This window comes from Antennarius striatus, chromosome 10, assembly GCF_040054535.1.
Source record: "Antennarius striatus isolate MH-2024 chromosome 10, ASM4005453v1, whole genome shotgun sequence".
NCBI lineage: Eukaryota > Metazoa > Chordata > Actinopteri > Lophiiformes > Antennariidae > Antennarius > Antennarius striatus.
In genome coordinates this window covers 19,019,537-19,038,308 of record NC_090785.1, presented here as the reverse complement: position 1 = coordinate 19,038,308, position 18,772 = coordinate 19,019,537, and the positions used below count along the sequence as shown (strand labels likewise).

Sequence of the window (18,772 nt, the reverse complement as noted above, 5' to 3'; positions counted from 1 at the left end):
GGTTGGCAAGACAGAGAGACAGAGATGTGAAGGACGTGCAGCAGGTTAGGGTGATTAAGGATAGGGATGGAAGTCTATTGACAGGTGCCAGTAGTGTGATGGAGAGATGGAAAGAGTACTTTGAAGAGTTGATGAACGTGGAAAATGAGAGAGAACAAAGACTAGAAGAGGTGACTGTTGTGGACCAGGATGTAGCAAAGATTAGTCAGGATGAAGTGAGGAGGGAATCGAAGAGAATGAAAAGTGGAAAGGCAGATGCAATATTTACTTTGAGGGTGTTGATAGAGAAGTACAGAGAAGGCAAGAGGGAGCTGCATTGTGTTTTTGTAGATCTGGAGAAAGCTAATGACAGGGTGCCCAGAGAGAAACTGTGGAATTGTATGAGGAAGTCTGGAGTGGCAGAGAAGTACAGTATGTTAGAGCAGTGCAGGACATGTATGAAGACTGTAAGACAGTGGTCAGATGTGCTGTAGGTGTGACAGAGGAATTGAAGTTGGAGGAGGGACTGCATCAGGGATCAGCTCTGAGCCCCTTCTTGTTCGCTATGGTGATGGACAATGGTCCGTCACCATAGCGAACAAGATAGACGAGGTTAGAAAGGAATCTCCATGGACCATGGTGTTTGCAGATGACATTGTGATCTGAAGTGAGAGCAGGGAACAGGTGGAGGAGAAGCTAGAGAGAGAGGGAGAGACTTTATTAATCCCGGAGGAAATTGCACATATCCACTGCTCAGGCATCACATAATGAATAAATACTGGATAAAAAAAAAGAAACACTGACACCAAAGGACATAACACAAGATATACACTACACTAGCAGACACATGGATCTAGCAGCTCCTTCACCTGTGGCCTCAGGTGGGCCAAGACCAACCTCTCCAGATTGGATGTGAGTGCAACTGGTCGGTAGTTGTTATAGATCCAGTTCTAGATCCGTCATAGGCCTCGTTATAGATCTGTTGTAGATCTGTTCTAAATCTCTTATAGATCAGTTATAGACCCCGTTATAGATCTGTTATAGATCGTTTCTAGGTCCGATCAAAGTGAATGCCTCCCCCTGTCCACATTCACACACAGGCTGCGAACACACAGTATCAGATTGCCGATCGAGCGACTCCCGGCCTGCTTGTCGTGGTTGCAGTCGATGTCGACGATCATCAAGTGTTTGAGCTGCGCAGATGGAAAATAAACACAATCTTTCGATTTCACGTCTGTGAACCTTGACCTTAAGTTCTGACTCCTCCACCACAGCCAGAGGCACATGACAAACTGGCCCCGCCTTCATTCTGTGATCAACTCATGGGTGTCAGACTCACAGGGATCTCCGCACTCCACAGCTCTCCTCCCATCTTGCGGGCCATCTGCAGAATGAGCTTGGTGGCGACAGTCATCAGACTCCCGGGGCAGCTCAGGGTCCGGGTCACCACACACTGGCTGGACATGGGAAAGTCCACACACAGTTTCTTCTTAATCATGTCATACTTGTCCTTCCTGTTATTGGGGGCTATGACCACCACCTGGAAAACACTAGCGACCTCTCTCAAACACGTAACCCAGGCGACAATAAGGTAAAGAAGCAGCGAGGAGCTGAATCACTGATCACACAACCTCACCAACATGAGGTCACATCACGAAGCACAGCACGGGTCTGTGAAGATGCATCCACAGCTGGCCTGACACCTTCTGGAGGGTGGTCAGCAGGTCCTGTGCTAGGCTGGATCCTGAGGTGAACTCAAAAAAACAAAACCAAAAAGAACACAAAAACAAAAACACACAGACAAAAAGACAAAAAAAATTAAGAGAAATAAAATGCAAGCAAAATAAGACATGTACAGTATGCTGAATTCATATTCGAGCCCTGACCTCTGGTAAATGTACTCGGACCACTTCCTGCTCGGTAAATACATTTCCTACCCTCTTGTGGGCATACTGAGTAACTACAAAAACAATAATACATAGATATACGCAATTAAATTAAAGGTCCCATATTATGCTTTCTTTAATTCATGTCATTCAGCTGCCAGATTACCAACTACACTGCACTTGAAATGTCTTGCCCCAAAATGATCCGTGGACCTCAATATCTTTGATTGAATATTGATAAAATCCACCCCGAAAAGCTCTGTGTTAATGGGGCATGGCTCTCAGTTCCCTATCTCTCAGTTCCCTATCTGCTTATCTCTGTCTGTCCTCCCGTCCACCAAATAGCTTCACAACCGTTTCAGATAGAAAGAGTATACAGTGCGATGGCGCATTGTGTAAGGTACACATCTTTCAAACCTGATAAGATATAATCACAAAACAAAAAGTAACATCTTTAGGAAGCTAGAGCCACAAAAATGTGTAGGTCAGTAAAATGTTGAATTCGGGGGTGTTGCGGGATGTTGCAGTCTCTTACTGCCTTGTTAATACAGTAACTTGATTTCTCCTTGCCAAGCGTGGAGCCACTTTCTCAGTCAGCCGAACGTGACTCTGTGTTCATTAAGTAAACACTTGATGTGCTGATCCTATTAAGATCACCGGTGGAGATGACAACAGATCCTTACGGACAGGACGTACGCAGTTTCTCAACAATTGTCAAGGACAATGAGAGATCGCAAGGAGCGAAACTATCGCAGTATAAATGAAATGTGGGAAAGGTAAGCCAGAGCGTTTGAATACTGTATACTGAACTGGCTGTTGAGTGAGCGCCGTCCCTATTTTCCCTATTCTGCATTTACTAGCCTCCATTCAGTAAAATGCACAGGTATTACTTCCTGTAGTGGATACAGTCAGTCACTTCTATCTCAGTCAGATTACCGGATTGGCCTCCACTTCTTACGGCAAAGCTGGAGCAGGGGAAGTTGTGTGTGTGTGTGTGTGTGTGTGTCTGTGCGTGAGTGCGTGCGTGCGTGTGTGTGAATCTATCCAGCCTTTGCCTCTCACAAGGCTGATAATGAGAGATCATTTCACCTCTTGATTTCTGCCTGGATTATTTCACATGCAGGGTTTATGTCAGTTGAACGTAACCCTTGACTGGTGACAGAGAATATTTGTTAGACTCTAAATAAAGCCTGAGGCTGTTTGTTTATGAGTAGTGTGGATACACGCACCTGTGTTCGCTATGACGATGAGGATACACCTCTAGCGGACACACATACACATGACTGAAGTGGAGCTAACTAGTTACCCAAATGCTAGCTGACTTCAACAGTTTGTGAGGAACTTTCAGTGTGTAACTCTGAGCAAGGACATTACTGCACAATGCTACCGTAGCCTGAACAAACTCCAAGGCGGGGATGGCCACGCCTTTGGGCATGTAAGCCAATCCATATCGTGAATCAATCTGTCCAATCACAGAGTGCAATCTGTGACCTAACAAATAATGCTCTAGCAAAATCCGATTGTTTTGATTCCAAATTCCAAATATTTATTAATGCAGGAAGTGCTTGTTTACCAGATTGGTCAGGTTTACCAGTAAGTCAGGTCAGGGAGGATCATATGTAGAGACCTGAAAAAATGTGATTTTTATAATAGAACAAGTATTGACATGCTTTAAATACAGTATCACCAAAAGCCACAAACAATAGTAACATTGAATTTCCAAGCTTTATATCTGTTAAATTATTATGGAAAACTACACAACAAAGTTATTTCTGAAGACGAGTCAATAATGTTGTTCTACATTCTTGAACAGTGGTTCTTAACCTGGGTTCAATTGAACCCTGGGGGTTCAGTGAGTCGGTCTCAGGGGTTCAGCGGAGATGGAGGTCAAGACGAAACACCCGACACATCGTGTTTGGGTATTTTGGCCGAACATACACGAATTACTGTGTACGTTTGACACATCGTGTCAATTTGTGATGACACGCCCCCCTTAGTCATCATTGGCTGCAGGTGATCACATGACGCTACATTGATTAGCTTACCTGTGCTACAGGGGATTTTGCGCGCTCAGTAGTCGATTTATGCCTGTCATGATGGTACGTCATTTGATTGCTTTCTTAATATTTTAATTCATAGTAACTGTTGAGGAAAAAGAGGAAGTGGTCGGACGAATATGTGCAACAACAATTTACATGTACTGTATAACGGAACGTGATAGGAGTCAGCATTCTGCATGATTTGTAATGTCAAGTTGAACAACTCTAGTCTCACACTGGCAAAAATAAAGGAAGACTTCCTTAAGCTGCATGGAAAACAAAAGAAACAGACTTTGCTGTGAAAATGACATAAGAGTAGCACTTGCCAAGGTGAAGCCACGCATATCTGAACTGGTATCTCAATAACAACAGCAGAAGTCACACTGAATTGCAGGAAGGTAATTTCATGTGAGTTTATTCACTGTCATGGTTTTGTTCTTTGAAAAAGGTTACATTAATGCACAATTCATTAAATACACCAATAAAACATATACTTATGTTTTAAATTTGAAGAAAAAAAACGTTTTTGGGTTTTTTTTTACTAAAGAAGGGTTCGGTGAGTGAACATAGGAACCGGCAGGGTCTGTTACCTCCAACAAGGTTAAGAACCACTGTTCTTGAAGGATCTGTAATCGTAACGCCCTCTTGTGGACATCGTGGGTAACTATAAAAACACTGACACGTTGTTAAATTGTCAACGGCTTCCGGTTTTGACTATCAAAATATGTTTAATCGATCGAAATATTGCGTGTTTGCCAAGGAGAGGGGGATAACTGCTAGTTAGAATTTCAAGCAGTTTTACAATTGTATACATTTCAAAATAGTAAGACATATTAAACTCCATTCTTGAAAAGCTATTCAGAAGGCCCTTGATGGTAAATACTGTAAATAAATACATAAATAAATAAATTCTGTACGTTCAATTCTCTCGTGTTGCCAAAGTGAGAAACTACAACCGCAATATTACAGAGCTATAAGCAGACAATTCGCAAGTATCAAAAGCCTTCAGACAAATAAAATAGTAACGTTGAACTGCCTAGCTTATTATCCACGGAAACTTTATTTCGGAAGACAAGTCAATCATGTTTCTCAAGCATTCTGTGATAGTAATATATATGTATGCATGCATTTGAACCAGTAACTAGAGCATTTTTTATAAAATAAATTTAAAAATAAATAAAGGAACTTATTCAGAAGGATTTTATGACACATTTAAATCCCAGACCCCATAAACTGGGAGGACACTAATGACATCCATCACATGTTTATTGCCCATTATGTTTGACATCATGTAAAATGCACTCATGGGATCATGTCAGTAATTCTGCACACACACAACAGTGTGGCCTGTGTGCTTTCATGGTAAGCAGAGGAACAATAAGTTCATCCATCAGTTTATCAGGAACCAAACGTGAGCTTCACATTTTCTTAAATTCAGACTTCACTTCATTTAGGATGGATTGAAAATGACATTTCAAACACAACCGTCACAACAAATGTCTCCTTCGGACTGCAGTTTGATTGTGAGGTTGTGTTTAAGCAGCGGTATTAGTTTTAGTGACACAATATTATACCTGGGAATATTTTCCTTGATACTCAGGTTGAAAAGACAACAATGGGCTTGGACTGCTCCACAAGAAGTGGCTTATAGCTTCAAAAAGACACTTTTGTAATATAAAAACCATCGGAAGCAACTAAAGAATGACATTTAAAGAGAAGGCTTAGGAATCGGACTTGTCTTACTGTTACCGTGTACCAAAAGTTATAACAGATGATGTAACTCTGATCGTTACATCGATGGAACACCTGGAACACCTGGACAGTGTTACAACATTTCAAATCCAGTGTCTGAATTTGTGAGTTGAAGGATGTTTGTGTAGTGGACACATGTCCACATGTAGTGGACACATTGATCATATACTGGAAATACTTGTTACCCCTGCCAATGCAGAAGTGACCTTAATACACATTAGTGAATCAGTCTGCAGTGAACACTTATTTATTTACAACTATACAGTCAATACAAGCATACTCGAGGTACGCAACATAACTTCATTAGAATATAAACTCATTGCACTCTTAAAAATTTGCATATTCAAATCTTATATTTCCCAGATTTCTTCCATCGTTTAATGGTTTATTAGGCCTGAAGAAAAGGATATTCATGAATATAAGAAGAAAAATTAACCAGTTTTTCTGAAATGTTAAAAATGAAAATGATGTGATTTTTTTGGGTACGTTGTGCATCTGGAGAAACGTTAAAAAATCAAGTCAATACGAATCACACAACTGTCAGTTTTTTGTCCTTCTGGTGGCAACCTTCAGAAATATGGTTTCCAGACTATGTTAGTGATTGTTAGCTTAGCCACTCAGTTTAACCGTAGTCAGCAGTCGCATCAGTATGACTGTATTTAGTTACACCCACAAAGTTTGAGGAAAGGATGATTAAAGAAAGAGAAGCACACTGTCATCGCTCTGATTCTGATTGGATGACAAAGAACAGAACCACTTTAACCACAAAGCTTCTGACAAAAACTTGTTCTTCATGCTGAACAATAAATAAATTCTGCTGAAGGAACACAAAGTCCAGTCGTGGAAAAATAACATTGTTCACGTTGGCACTAAAAATGAATGAAGCTTGAGTTGGTTTGTTTCATACAGGATGAAGCAGCTCCTTATGGCAGGACGATAGATAGAAAGACAGACGGACAGACAGACGGAGAGAGAGATACCACCACTAGGTGGATACACATTGGTGTTAGGGTTAGCCCACTGTATTTGGGTTACGGTTTGGGTTAGCATGCTGTATTTGGGTTAGGGTTAGGTTAAGCCTGAACTATCAAATAATCACCAGAAAAATATTTTTTTTCTGAAAATTAAGATTGTAATGGAACCTTCTGACAAACTTGTAACAGTTTGGGACAAGACATTTCAAATACAGTGTAGTTGGACATCTGGCACCTGAATGACATGATCTAATAAAAGCGTAATTTGGGACCTTTAAGGAGTCTGATGGTGAAGGGAAAGAAAGAGTTCTTGAATCTGGATGTCCTGCACTCAGACTGCTGTACCTCCGGCCTGAGAGGTGGAGCGAATACAGTAGTCGGTGTTGGGGGTGGCTTGGGCCCCTGACGGTGGACATGGTCATTTCTGCGCGACTCTGCATCTGTAGATGCTCTGCAGAGAGGGCAGGGGAGTCCTGATGATTTTAGACGCTGCCCTCACTACTCTCTGCAGGCGTCTGCGGTCCACGTTGGTGCTTCAGCTGTACCACACAGTGATGCAGTCGCTCAGGGTGGACTCGACCACGCAGCTATAGTTAATAAAGGACACCTTAATGTCAGAGTCTTTATTCTCCAGGTGTGAGAGTTGTATAGGACTGTAGCAATAGCATCTGAGCCGGACCTGTCGGGCCGGACCTGTTGGGCCGGTAGGCGTACTGGAGGGGATCCAGTAGTGTAGTAATGATTATGGGTCAGCACCACCCTCTCAAAGCATTTCATAATGATCGGAGTGAGTGCTACTGACCTCAGAAGAGGCCATTGGCACTCACTGAGCCTCGGACATTGATGTAGATGTGATTCAAGTTAGCAAGTAAATCAATTGGAGATGGAAATTAGAAAGACACTTGTCATCAAAAGTACTTGTTTGATCATTTATTTTGCTTTTGTGAAACGAATGTAACATATGTGCTGATGGTTACACCTTGTTGTGGTTACATCTATACCTGTTTGTGCCATAGAAGGTAAATGTAAAAGTTCTTTACCTGAAAAGTGTCCACTCAAACATATTGTTAGAGGATAAATATTCTATGGGGCGCCATCCAAATGGATGATATAGTAGAATTTGCCACTTGAAAAGTAAATTCTCTGCTTTTTAACCACTATAAAACTTAACTGTTGAGTTATGATCTTTATTTATTATTTGCTTATTTAATTATTTTGTTTGTTGTTGTTGTTTGTTTTGTTTTTCCTTGCCTTGCCTGAAATAAATGAATGAATAAAATAATAAGAATAACTATAAAGTCATTTCTAAGATGCATTCTTTCTGTTTTCTTGTAATTGCATTTATTTGTCTCATATTTTAAATGTCAGCCTTACCAGTGTCTTGATTTGTTTCTTCAAATTTGTTCAGTTTTTCGTCAAATTTTCCACAACACACTCATGCTACGGATATGGCCTCAAACATTTTCTATAACAAATATTGTAGAGGTTAAAAATATGAGGAGAGGTCCAACTGATGGATGGAGAGTTAGGTTTCAGCAGCCCCAGAGAATACAAATTTATTGATAGATAAAACAGAATCTTTGACATTCGAGCAGATCTCTCCCTCTGTATCTCCAAACTTCATCAGAACAATCCACACTTCTGTCCACTTGTTGACTTGTTCACGTCAGCACAAGAATAACCAGAAAATCCTCTAACGATATACTTGTTTTCCACATACCAAACACGATTTCTCCGAGCGACTGTGATTCCTACATTTGCACAATGTGGAAATTGTTCAAATGTAGGAATGTCAACATACGTATTTATCTATCTGGAATGTCTTTTCAGGGACATTCCAGATAGATACACGCTGCAATGTCACAGAACAATGGCCGTTATGCTTTAACACTAGAACACCCATGGCCGAGCCATTTGGCTCGAAGGGTGATCATTCCCTACAACCGAGCCGGCAAGAAGGTTTTTATCTACACCTTTAATCACCTGTGAACAATTGCTATTGTTACGTAAATGAGGACATGCTGAGCCTCGTCGAGGGAACCTAATCACTTTCTCATCTTAGGAAGAGATCCAAAGCTGTCTAAAACAATACAGTGGACTTTAGGTTTCAAGAAACTTGAATCCAAGTCCAATGGATTGATTTTAACAGCTTTGGATCACCATGACCTGAATAACTGAGAACCTACACAAACGTCTTCGGAAGAGATCAATACACGAGGGTTTTTTCCTTTATTTATCGATAACAGACAGAGAAAAACAACAGAACCTTCCAGAGCAAGCATAAGCGACAGTCGCGGGGAAAAACTCCCTCATTGAGGAAGAAACTCTGGGCAGGACCCAGACTTTGGAGGGCGGTCATCCACCTTTACTGGGTTGAAAAGGAAATTAATATTGGACTTCCGGTTACCTGTGATGGTGATGGCAGCATAGGGAGACAGGCTCCCGACAGTAACAATTAAAGTAGCCCGTACAAACTCGATTTTGAGAGGAAAATGAGCCAAGGCAAGTGATAAGAACACGGGCTGGTAAATATGCCTAAAAAAGGGAAGAGAAATCATGGGAAAAGTGAGGAAACTGACGGAAGAAGAAGAAGGCGAATTTACTCAAGCTAGTAGCATCAGCAACACAGAGGAAGCTACTTCGCCGGAGGCTGAAAGAAGACCGAACCATGACACTGGGATGGCCCTAATTTTGAAGGAATTACGGGACTTCAGGAAAGTTACCAGTCAAGAACTGAAGGGCATACGAGAAGAAATAAATAAAATAAACGAAAGAATTAAAGAAACAGAAAGCCGAATGAACATGGCCGAAGCTCGCATCCAAACGACGGAGGAAGTGGTGACCGAACTTGTGAAACTAAAGGTACAAATGGATGCTAAAATGACCGACTTAGAGGGGCAATCGCGACGGAATAATGCAAGTTATATGGGGTACGAGAAGGAAAAGAAGAAAACGCGACCTCATTGATTATTGTTGAAGACATGTTGATGAAAGGGTTGGAGTTAGCTCCGTCTACTCTGTTAAACATTGAGAGAGCGTATCGAGTGCTACCGTCAAAACCTCCGGTTGATGCCCCTCCAAGATCAGTAGTCATCAAGTTTTCAAGTTACAGAATGAAGGAGGATGTGATTAAACGGGCCTGGCAGAAGAAGGGATTTGATTTCCAAGGCAATAAGATATACCTGGACAACGACTTTTCTTGCCGGAGGTGAGGAGGAAGCGGAGGGAATACGGAGAAGTGAAAGCCATGTTGAAGGAGAGAAACATAAGATTTCAAACTCCGTTTCCAGCCAGAATGAGAGTGTTCTATAAGGAAGGAACAGTGATGTACAACTCGGCAGAAGAGGCGACGGCGGACATGGCAGAGAGAGGGATACCGGTGACGGTCCTGAAGAAACAAAGTTCACTTCTGGATCAAATCACTCGACTCACTTGGCAGACCACAGGAAAACGAAGAGATCGGACTGATCCAGGCTCCGGTCAGGGATTCAGGGAGAGGCTCCAGGCTTACCGACGGCAGGATATTTGATAAGTATTGAACTTTTGCTGCGAAAGATCTACAAACAGTTAAATTATTTCCCCAATTATGTCCCCAGAGCTGGGCCATTAACTGAGTATAAAAGACATTAGAAGGCATCAATTTATCAAATTAGTGGTCGGGATGCCCCATGCTGGACACCATGGACCTACAGTATATATTAGCTGTAGGGCTAAAGAGGGCCCTCTCCCTCAACAAGGAGGTAGAGACTCTCCCTCAACACTCTTATCCCATCTGAGTGATAAGGCCGTAAAAGAGGCCTTTCTTTTGGAAGTCAATATGGACATGAAGTTTAATTTTTTAGCTTTTGAGTTAATGGTTTATGTTTATGCTTTTATTATTGTTTATAGTAGCTCAAGGGGTGAAATAATATTTTTACATACAGAAATAAAGCAGAATAAAGTATATTTAAAGACACAAAATGTCAGTTAAGATAGTTACCTATAATATAATGGGCTGGGAAATCCGATTAAAAGATCCAAAATAATGTCAAAATTGAAAAAGGAGGACATAGAAGTAGCCTTCCTTCAGGAAACCCATCTCACAGAACCAGAACGTGAAAAACTTAAGAGATGGAGATTTAACCAGTATTCATCTTCATACAAAAAGGGTTCAAAAAGAGGAGTAGCAATACTAATTTCCGCTAAATTAAATTTTGAATGCATATTTGAAAAAAAAGACTTAGCGGGGAAATTTGTACTGGTCAGAGGGGTTCTACAAGGTATTTTGGTTACTCTTTTAAATGTTTATGTGCCCCCAGGTTCTGATTGGAAATTTTATAAATATATATCTTTGATTTGATGAGCTCCGAAGCTCAAGGTATCCTCATCTGTGGAGGGGACTTTAATGTCAGACTTCACGTGAAATTTGACACCTCAAAACTCTATCAATCCGAGGGCCCAAAAACTACTAAAAATATAAGAATAATGATGAGAGAGCTTGGACTCTCAGATATATGGAGAGATTTGAATCCAACTAAGAAAGATTATACTTTTTTTTCTCACCCTCACTCTGTTTATTCTAGACTTGATTATTTAATTACATTTCAAAGAGAATTGTTTAGGGTGAAAGATTGTAATATCGGAACCATGGACCTGTCAGATCATGCCCCAGTCTATAAGGAGCTGATGTTGGGATCTGACAAGAAGAACACTATCTGGAGGTTAAATACGGGCATTTTAAATGAAATGAAGAAGCAAATAAGAAGGGACATTACAGACTACTTCACCGAAAATGACAATGGACAAGTCTCACCACTTATACTCTGGGATGCTTGTAAGGTGGTTCTTAGGGGAAGATCATAGGTTACTCATCAAAATTGAAGAAACAGAGAAAAGAAAAATATGACCAACTTCAAAAAGACTTGCAAGAATTACAAACTCAACATAAGAGAACAATGGACAGGAAAACCAAAAGGGAAATTGATAAAATAAAGAATGAAATTAATGAAATACTCTCGAATGATATTAAGAAAACGATGATTTTTTTAAAACAAAGATATTATGAAGCAAGAGGAAAATCGACAAAGCTACTCGCATACAGACTAAAAAAGCAACAAGAAGAAAACACAATTTACAAAATAAAAGACCCCGCAACAGATTCTATATGTTGTAAACTAGAGGATATCCAACGGTTATTTGATTCTTATTATAAGGAGTTATACAGGCAACCCAGGCTGGATGAGACTAAGATTGACAACTTTTTTGATCGGATAAGAATACCTACAGTTTCAGTTGAACAAAATAAATGCCTAATTAATGATATTAAGGAGGAAGAAATTCAAAAGGCAATCTCAAAGATAAAACCAAATAAGTCACCTGGACCAGATGGATTCCCTTCAGAGTGGTACATTGAAATGAGAGATATATTGATACCTAGAATAAAGCAAGCATTTAACTATGTGCTTAAGACTGGCTTTATTCCCCCTTCTTGGAGTGAAGCAGTGATTTCCTTGATACCTAAAGAGGGTAAAGATAAGCTAGAATGTGGAAGCTATAGGCCGATAAGTGTTCTAAACCAAGATTACAAGATTTTTACCCACGTTATGGCCAAAAGATTAGAAAATATTCTGACGCAGATAATTAGTTTGGATCAGACGGGGTTCATAAAGCAAAGACAGACCCAAGATAACATCCGCCGAACACTACATTTAATTGAATACATTAATGAAAATAACATAGAGGCGGTTCTATTGAGTCTTGATGCGGAAAAGGCATTCGATCGGGTCAATTGGACATTTCTATATAGAATTCTGGGGCATTTTGGACTTCACCAGACTTTTATAAATATCATAAAGGCTTTGAGGGCGGCACGGTGGCGCAGTGGTTAGCGCTGCTGCCTCACAACACGGCGGACCCGGGTTCGAGTCCCGCTCTGTGCGGAGTTCGCATGCTCTCCCCGTGTCTGCGTGGGTTCTCTCCGGGTTCTCCGGCTTCCTCCCACCTCCAAAAGCATGCGCTTCAGGTTGATTGGCCGGTCCCAAATTGACCATAGGAGTGAGTGTGTGTGTGAATGGTTGTTTGTTTCTGTGTGGCTCCGCGGTACACTGGCGTCGTGCCCGGAGTGTCCCCCGCCTCGCGCCCTGAGACTGCCAGGATAGGCACTGGCTGCCCCGCGACCTGCGTTAGCGGATTAAGCGGGTCGGAAAATGAATGAATGAATAAAGGCTTTGTATAAAAGTCCAACAGGTAGGATAAAAGTAAATGGATCAATATCAAACTCATTTGATCTGGAGCAGGGCACCAGACAGGGCTGCCCTATGAGTCCACTTCGGTTTGCCCTATTTATCGAAGGACTAAGCCAAGGTATTAATCAAGATAAAAAATATTATAGGTATACAAATGTCACCTCAACAACATAAAATTTCTTTATTTGCAGATGACGTCCTAATTACTTTATCAAACCCAGAAAGTTCTATTTTAAAAATTATGTCATTCCTTGATGCTTTTGGCTCTGTCTCAGGATATAAATTAAATATTTCAAAGACTCAAATCTTAAGTTTCAACTATAAATCTAGCCAAATTTTAAAAACTGGCTTTGACTTCAATTGGAATTTGAATTGTATAAGATATCTAGGGGTCAATATTCCAAAAGATCTAACATAATTATATGCACTAAATTTTAAAGTGTTAATTCAGAAAATAAAAGAAGATGCCAAAAGATGTAACTTATTACCCATACTAAGCTTTGAGTGGAGGATTGAGACATTGTCAATGAACATTCTGCCCAGAAAGTTATATTTGTTTCAAACTCTTCCAATTGAAATTACAGATAAACACTTCAAGGAATGGGATAAACTGATTTCACGCTTCATTTGGCAAGGGAAGAAACCTAGGATCAGATTTCAAACTCTCCAATTGGCCAAAAAAAAAAGGAGGGTTTGCACTCCCATGCCTAAAGAATTATTACACCTCATCCCAGCTGAGGATTTTTAGTTTGCTGGTGTAATTCTCAGTATCAAGCAAGGTGGAAAGACATGGAAAAGAACATATCTGGGCTGATACCGATTGAGGCCAGGTTAGGGGATAAAAGACTCATTACAAAATTAATGGAAAAGGGCAATAGGTGGATCAATTTATCAATGAAAACTTGGATGATGACCATCAATAAGTATAACTTGATATAATGTAGCCGCAAGAGGACACAAGCCAGTGTCTTATTGTGCCGGTCCCAAGCCCGGATAAATACAGAGGGTTGCGTCAGGAAGGGCATCCGGCGTAAAACTTTTGCCAAATCAAAGATGCGAATCAAACCTATGACTTCCATACCGGATCGGTCGAGGCCCGGGTTAACAACGACCGCCATCGGTGCTGTTGACCTACAGGGCACCGGTGGAAATTGGATTACTGTTGGTCGAAGAAGGAGAGGAGGAAAGTGCGTTCGCTCGAAGAAAGAGAAGAGGAACACCAAGAGTATAGGACTGAGAGTAGGGACGTTGAATGTTGGAACTATGACAGGAAAAGGTAGAGAGTTGGTTGACATGATGCAGAGGAGGAAGGTAGACATACTGTGTGTACAGGAGACCAGGTGGAAAGGTAGCAAGGCTAGAAGTTTAGGAGCAGGGTTCAAGTTGTTCTATCATGGTGTAGATGGGAAGAGAAATGGAGTAGGAGTTATCTTGAAGGAGGAGTTTGTTAGGAATGTCCTGGAGGTAAAAAGAGTGTCGGATAGAGTGATGAGTCTGAAGCTAGAAATAGAAGGTGTGATGTTCAATGTTGTTAGCGGGTATGCTCCACAGGTAGGATGTGAGCTGGAGGAGAAGGAGAAATTCTGGTCGGACTTTGATGAAGTGATGCAGAGCTTGCCTAGAAGTGAGAGAGTTGTCATTGGAGCAGACTTCAATGGACATGTTGGTGCAGGAAACAGAGGGGATGGGGATGTGATGGGCAGGTTTGGTATCCAGGAGAGGAACGCAGAAGGACAGATGGTAGTTGACTTTGCAAAAAGGATGGAAATGGCTGTAGTGAATACTTTCTTCCAGAAGAGGCAGGAACATAGAGTGACCTATAAGAGTGGCGGTAGGAGCACACAGGTAGACTACATCTTGTGTAGACGGTGTAACCTGAAGGAGATCAGTGACTGTAAAGTAGTGGTAGGTGAGAGTGTAGCCAAACAGCATAGGATGGTGGTGTGTAGGATGACTCTGGTGGTGAGGAAGATCAAGAGGGCAAAGGCAGAGCAGAAGACGAAATGGTGGAAGCTGAAAAAGGAAGAGTGTTGCAGGACTTTTAGGAAGGAGTTAAGACAGGCTCTGGGTGGTAAGGAGGTGCTTCCAGATGACTGGACAACTACAGCTAATGTGATCAGGGAGACAGGTAGGAGAGTACTTGGTGTGTCATCTGGAAGGAAAGTAGATAAAGAGACTTGGTGGTGGAATGAGGAGGTACAGGAGTGCATACAGAGAAAGAGGTTAGCTAAGAAGAAGTGGGACACTGAGAGGACCGAGGAGAGTAGACAGGAGTACAGGGAGATGCAGCGTAAGGTGAAGGTAGAGGTAGCAAAGGCCAAACAAGAAGCTTATGATGACTTGTATGCTAGGTTGGACAGTAAGGAGGGAGAGACTGATCTATACCGGTTGGCAAGACAGAGAGACAGAGATGGGAAGGACGTGCAGCAGGTTAGGGTGATTAAGGATAGGGATGGAAGTCTATTGACAGGTGCCAGTAGTGTGATGGGAAGATGGAAAGAGTACTTTGAAGAGTTGATGAACGTGGAAAATGAGAGAGAACAAAGACTAGAAGAGGTGACTTTTGTGGACCAGGATGTAGCAAAGATTAGTCAGGATGAAGTGAGGAGGGCATTGAAGAGGATGAAGAGTGGAAAGGCAGTTGGTCCTGATGATATACCTGTAGAGGTATGGAAGTGTCTAGGAGAGGTGGCAGTAGAGTTTCTGACTGGGTTGTTCAACAGGATCTTAGATAGTGAGAAGATGCCTGAGGAATGGAGGAGTAGTGTGCTGGTGCCCATTTTTAAGAACAAGGGAGATGTGCAGAGTTGTGGCAACTACAGAGGAATAAAACTGATGAGCCATACAATGAAGTTATGGGAGAGAGTAGTGGAAGCTAGACTAAGGGCAGAAGTGAGCATTTGTGAGCAGCAGTATGGTTTCATGCCAAAAAAGAGTACTACAGATGCAGTATTTGCTCTGAGGATGTTGATAGAGAAGTACAGAGAAGGCCAGAGGGAGCTGCATTGTGTTTTTGTAGATCTAGAGAAAGCTTATGACAGGGTGCCCAGAGAGGAACTGTGGTATTGTATGAGGAAGTCTGGAGTGGCAGAGAAGTATGTTAGAGCAGTGCAGGACATGTATGAGGACTGTAGGACAGTGGTGAGGTGTGCTGTAGGTGTGACAGAGGAGTTCAAGGTGGAGGTGGGACTGCATCAGGGATCAGCTCTGAGCCCCTTCTTGTTCGCTATGGTGATGGACAGGCTGACAGACGAGGTTAGACAGGAATCTCCATGGACTATGATGTTTGCAGATGACATTGTGATCTGCGGTGAGAGCAGGGAACAGGTGGAGGAGAAGCTAGAGAGGTGGAGGTTTGTCCTGGAAAGGAGAGGAATGAAGGTTAGCCGCAGTAAGACAGAGTACATGTGTGTGAATGAGAGGGACCCAAGTGGAAGAGTGAGGCTACAGGGAGAAGAGATCAAGAAGGTGGAGGATTTTAAGTACTTAGGGTCAACAGTCCAGAGCAATGGAGAGTGTGGAAAAGAGGTGAAGAAGCGTGTACAGGCAGGATGGTACGGGTGGAGGAAAGTGTCAGGTGTGATGTGTGATAGAAGAGTTTCAGCTAAAATGAAAGGAAAGGTGTACAAAACTGTGGTGAGACCAGCGATGTTGTTTGGTCTAGAGACAGTGTCACTGAAGAAAAGACAGGAGAAAGAGCTGGAGGTAGCAGAGATGAAGATGCTGAGGTTCTCTCTGGGAGTGACCAGGAAGGATAGGATCAGGAATGAGTACATCAGAGGGACAGCACATGTTAGAGGTTTTGGAGATAAAGTCAGAGAGGCCAGACTGAGATGGTTTGGACATGTCCAGAGGAGAGATAGTGAATATATTGGTAGAAGGATGCTGAGTTTTGAACCGCCAGGCAGGAGACCTAGAGGAAGACCAAAGAGGAGGTTTATGGATGTAATGAGGGAAGACATGAAGGTAGTTGGTGGGAGTGAAGAGGATTCAAAGGACAGGGCTAGATGGAGGAAATTGATTCGCTGTGGCGACCCCTGAAGGGAAAAGCCGAAAGGAAAAGAAGAAGAAGAAGTATAACTTGATAGATGAAATAAAAATTTTGCATTGGTGCCCCTACGATATAGATTTTACTCCCAATAAATTGGATGCAGTTTATAAGGCTTGGGCTGAGCAGGTTCTTTCGTCATATTGCACTTTCTTTAAACAAGGGGCAATAAATGATTTCCAGACATTGTAAGGATTATATGGGCTAAATAATCATGACTTCTACAGATATCTTCAGTTGCGTCATTATATAGACAATTTTTTTAAAAAGGCCATAAAACATTTGAAAATAATATACTGAAAGTTTTTATTAGTGTCTACGGGGCAGACTCTGGGCATAAAATATTATCAAGAATATACAAAGGTCTTCAAGGGTTGGAAGAAATAAACACCAACTATATAAAGCAAAAATGGGAACAGGAGGCAAATACCAGTATTGCACAGGAAGATTGGGTTAGACAATGTGAATTTCAATGGTCAATTACAAGCTCGCCCCAGTGGAGGACATTTGGCTGGAAGACGATTGGTAGATATTTTATTACACCTGTCCAGAAGCACCACCACTCAGGCTCTGCCAGCTGTTGGAGGAATTGTGGTTCTCTGGAAGCCAACCACTACCATATACAGTATTTTGGGCTTGCCCAAAAATAAATTCCCTCTGGCAACAGATATAGAATTGGTGAATATATTCGGACCTACCATAGCATTGAAGTGGGACAAGCTATTATTTGGTTTTTTGCCATCTACATCTATGAATAAAGAAGCCAGGTTTCTGTTTGGTATATTGAGTATTGCAGCACGAAAGTCAATTACTAGAAACTGGCTTAAGCCTAGTGCACCCTGTATCGAGAATTGGTTTGATTTAATACATGAAATTTATACATTGAAGTTGCAAAAAACTAAGTTTGTAGAACCGTGGAGAGACCTGAAAAGATATATCTTCCAGAAATGCTCCTCCTTTGCTTGATCTATGTTAAAATGGGTATGTGTATATGTGTATGTATATGTTTATATATACGTATATATGGATATGTGCGTGTGTATATGTATGTATCCATGTATGGTGTATGTATGTACATGTATACATACTGCATACAGTATATACATATTTTTTCTTCCTATTGCTATTCTGTTCTTTATATAACACCCCTTGCTTTGAGTTGTTTTTGTTTTTTTTCTTCTTAGTCTAGTCTTGTCCTGTTACGTTAATGTTTAAAAAAAAATTCTTCTTGCTTGATGTTTGTTTGTTCTGGAAAAAAAAAATTAAAAATTAAAAATAAAAAAACTGGTTGTGGCCTTTGCTGTGACATGAATTTCTGGCTCTCCTGGTCTCTCAGCCCTACCTCCACCCCCCACACTGACCGGGGCCCAGAGAGAATACCTAATGCTAAGTTGTGCTTTCTAAACAATTGGAATTTGCATTTTGATTGAGTGGTGTCAGCCACATTTACAAATGAATTGTTAGCATACCAGGCACCTTTGGCTAGCAGTGACTTTGCTCTTGAAAGTTCTAGTGTTAAACGGTAAAAACTATCGCACAATAATTACTTTCCATTATATAATTTTTATTACCAGCTCCAAAACAGTGCTTTTTAGGGGACCTTGGCATGAATATTCTTAGTACCACAGTACAGTATTCTGGCATATTTTTATAGGTGAAAACGTTTGAAGAGTGAGAACTCTTTTTGTAGACAATCTTTCCTCTACAGCGTCAAGCTAGACTGACCAAACCGAGGAGCATCTGCGAAAACCTTCAAGAACGTCTCTGCTGTAACTCACCCGTGATGTATGCGGTTCATTTACTGCATGCAAACCTCTGTGAAGCGTTTAGTTGTTGATTCATAGTTTCCCATCACTGACCGCCCCTACAT

General features: G+C 41.4%; 1 protein-coding gene across 1 annotated transcript; it reads right to left on the bottom strand.

Annotated features, from left to right (window-relative positions):
* Positions 1 to 969: 969 nt before the first annotated feature.
* LOC137602575 (piwi-like protein 1) lies at positions 970 to 18,767 on the bottom strand. The gene is made up of 4 exons (XM_068325430.1): positions 18,681 to 18,767; positions 1,616 to 1,723; positions 1,319 to 1,436; positions 970 to 1,172 (listed from the first exon to the last, which is right to left on the bottom strand). The coding sequence occupies exons 1-4, from the start codon at positions 18,698 to 18,700 to the stop codon at positions 1,041 to 1,043; spliced, it is 378 nt and encodes a 125-aa protein (XP_068181531.1). The 5' UTR covers positions 18,701 to 18,767; the 3' UTR covers positions 970 to 1,040.
* Between the last annotated feature and the right edge of the window lie 5 nt (positions 18,768 to 18,772).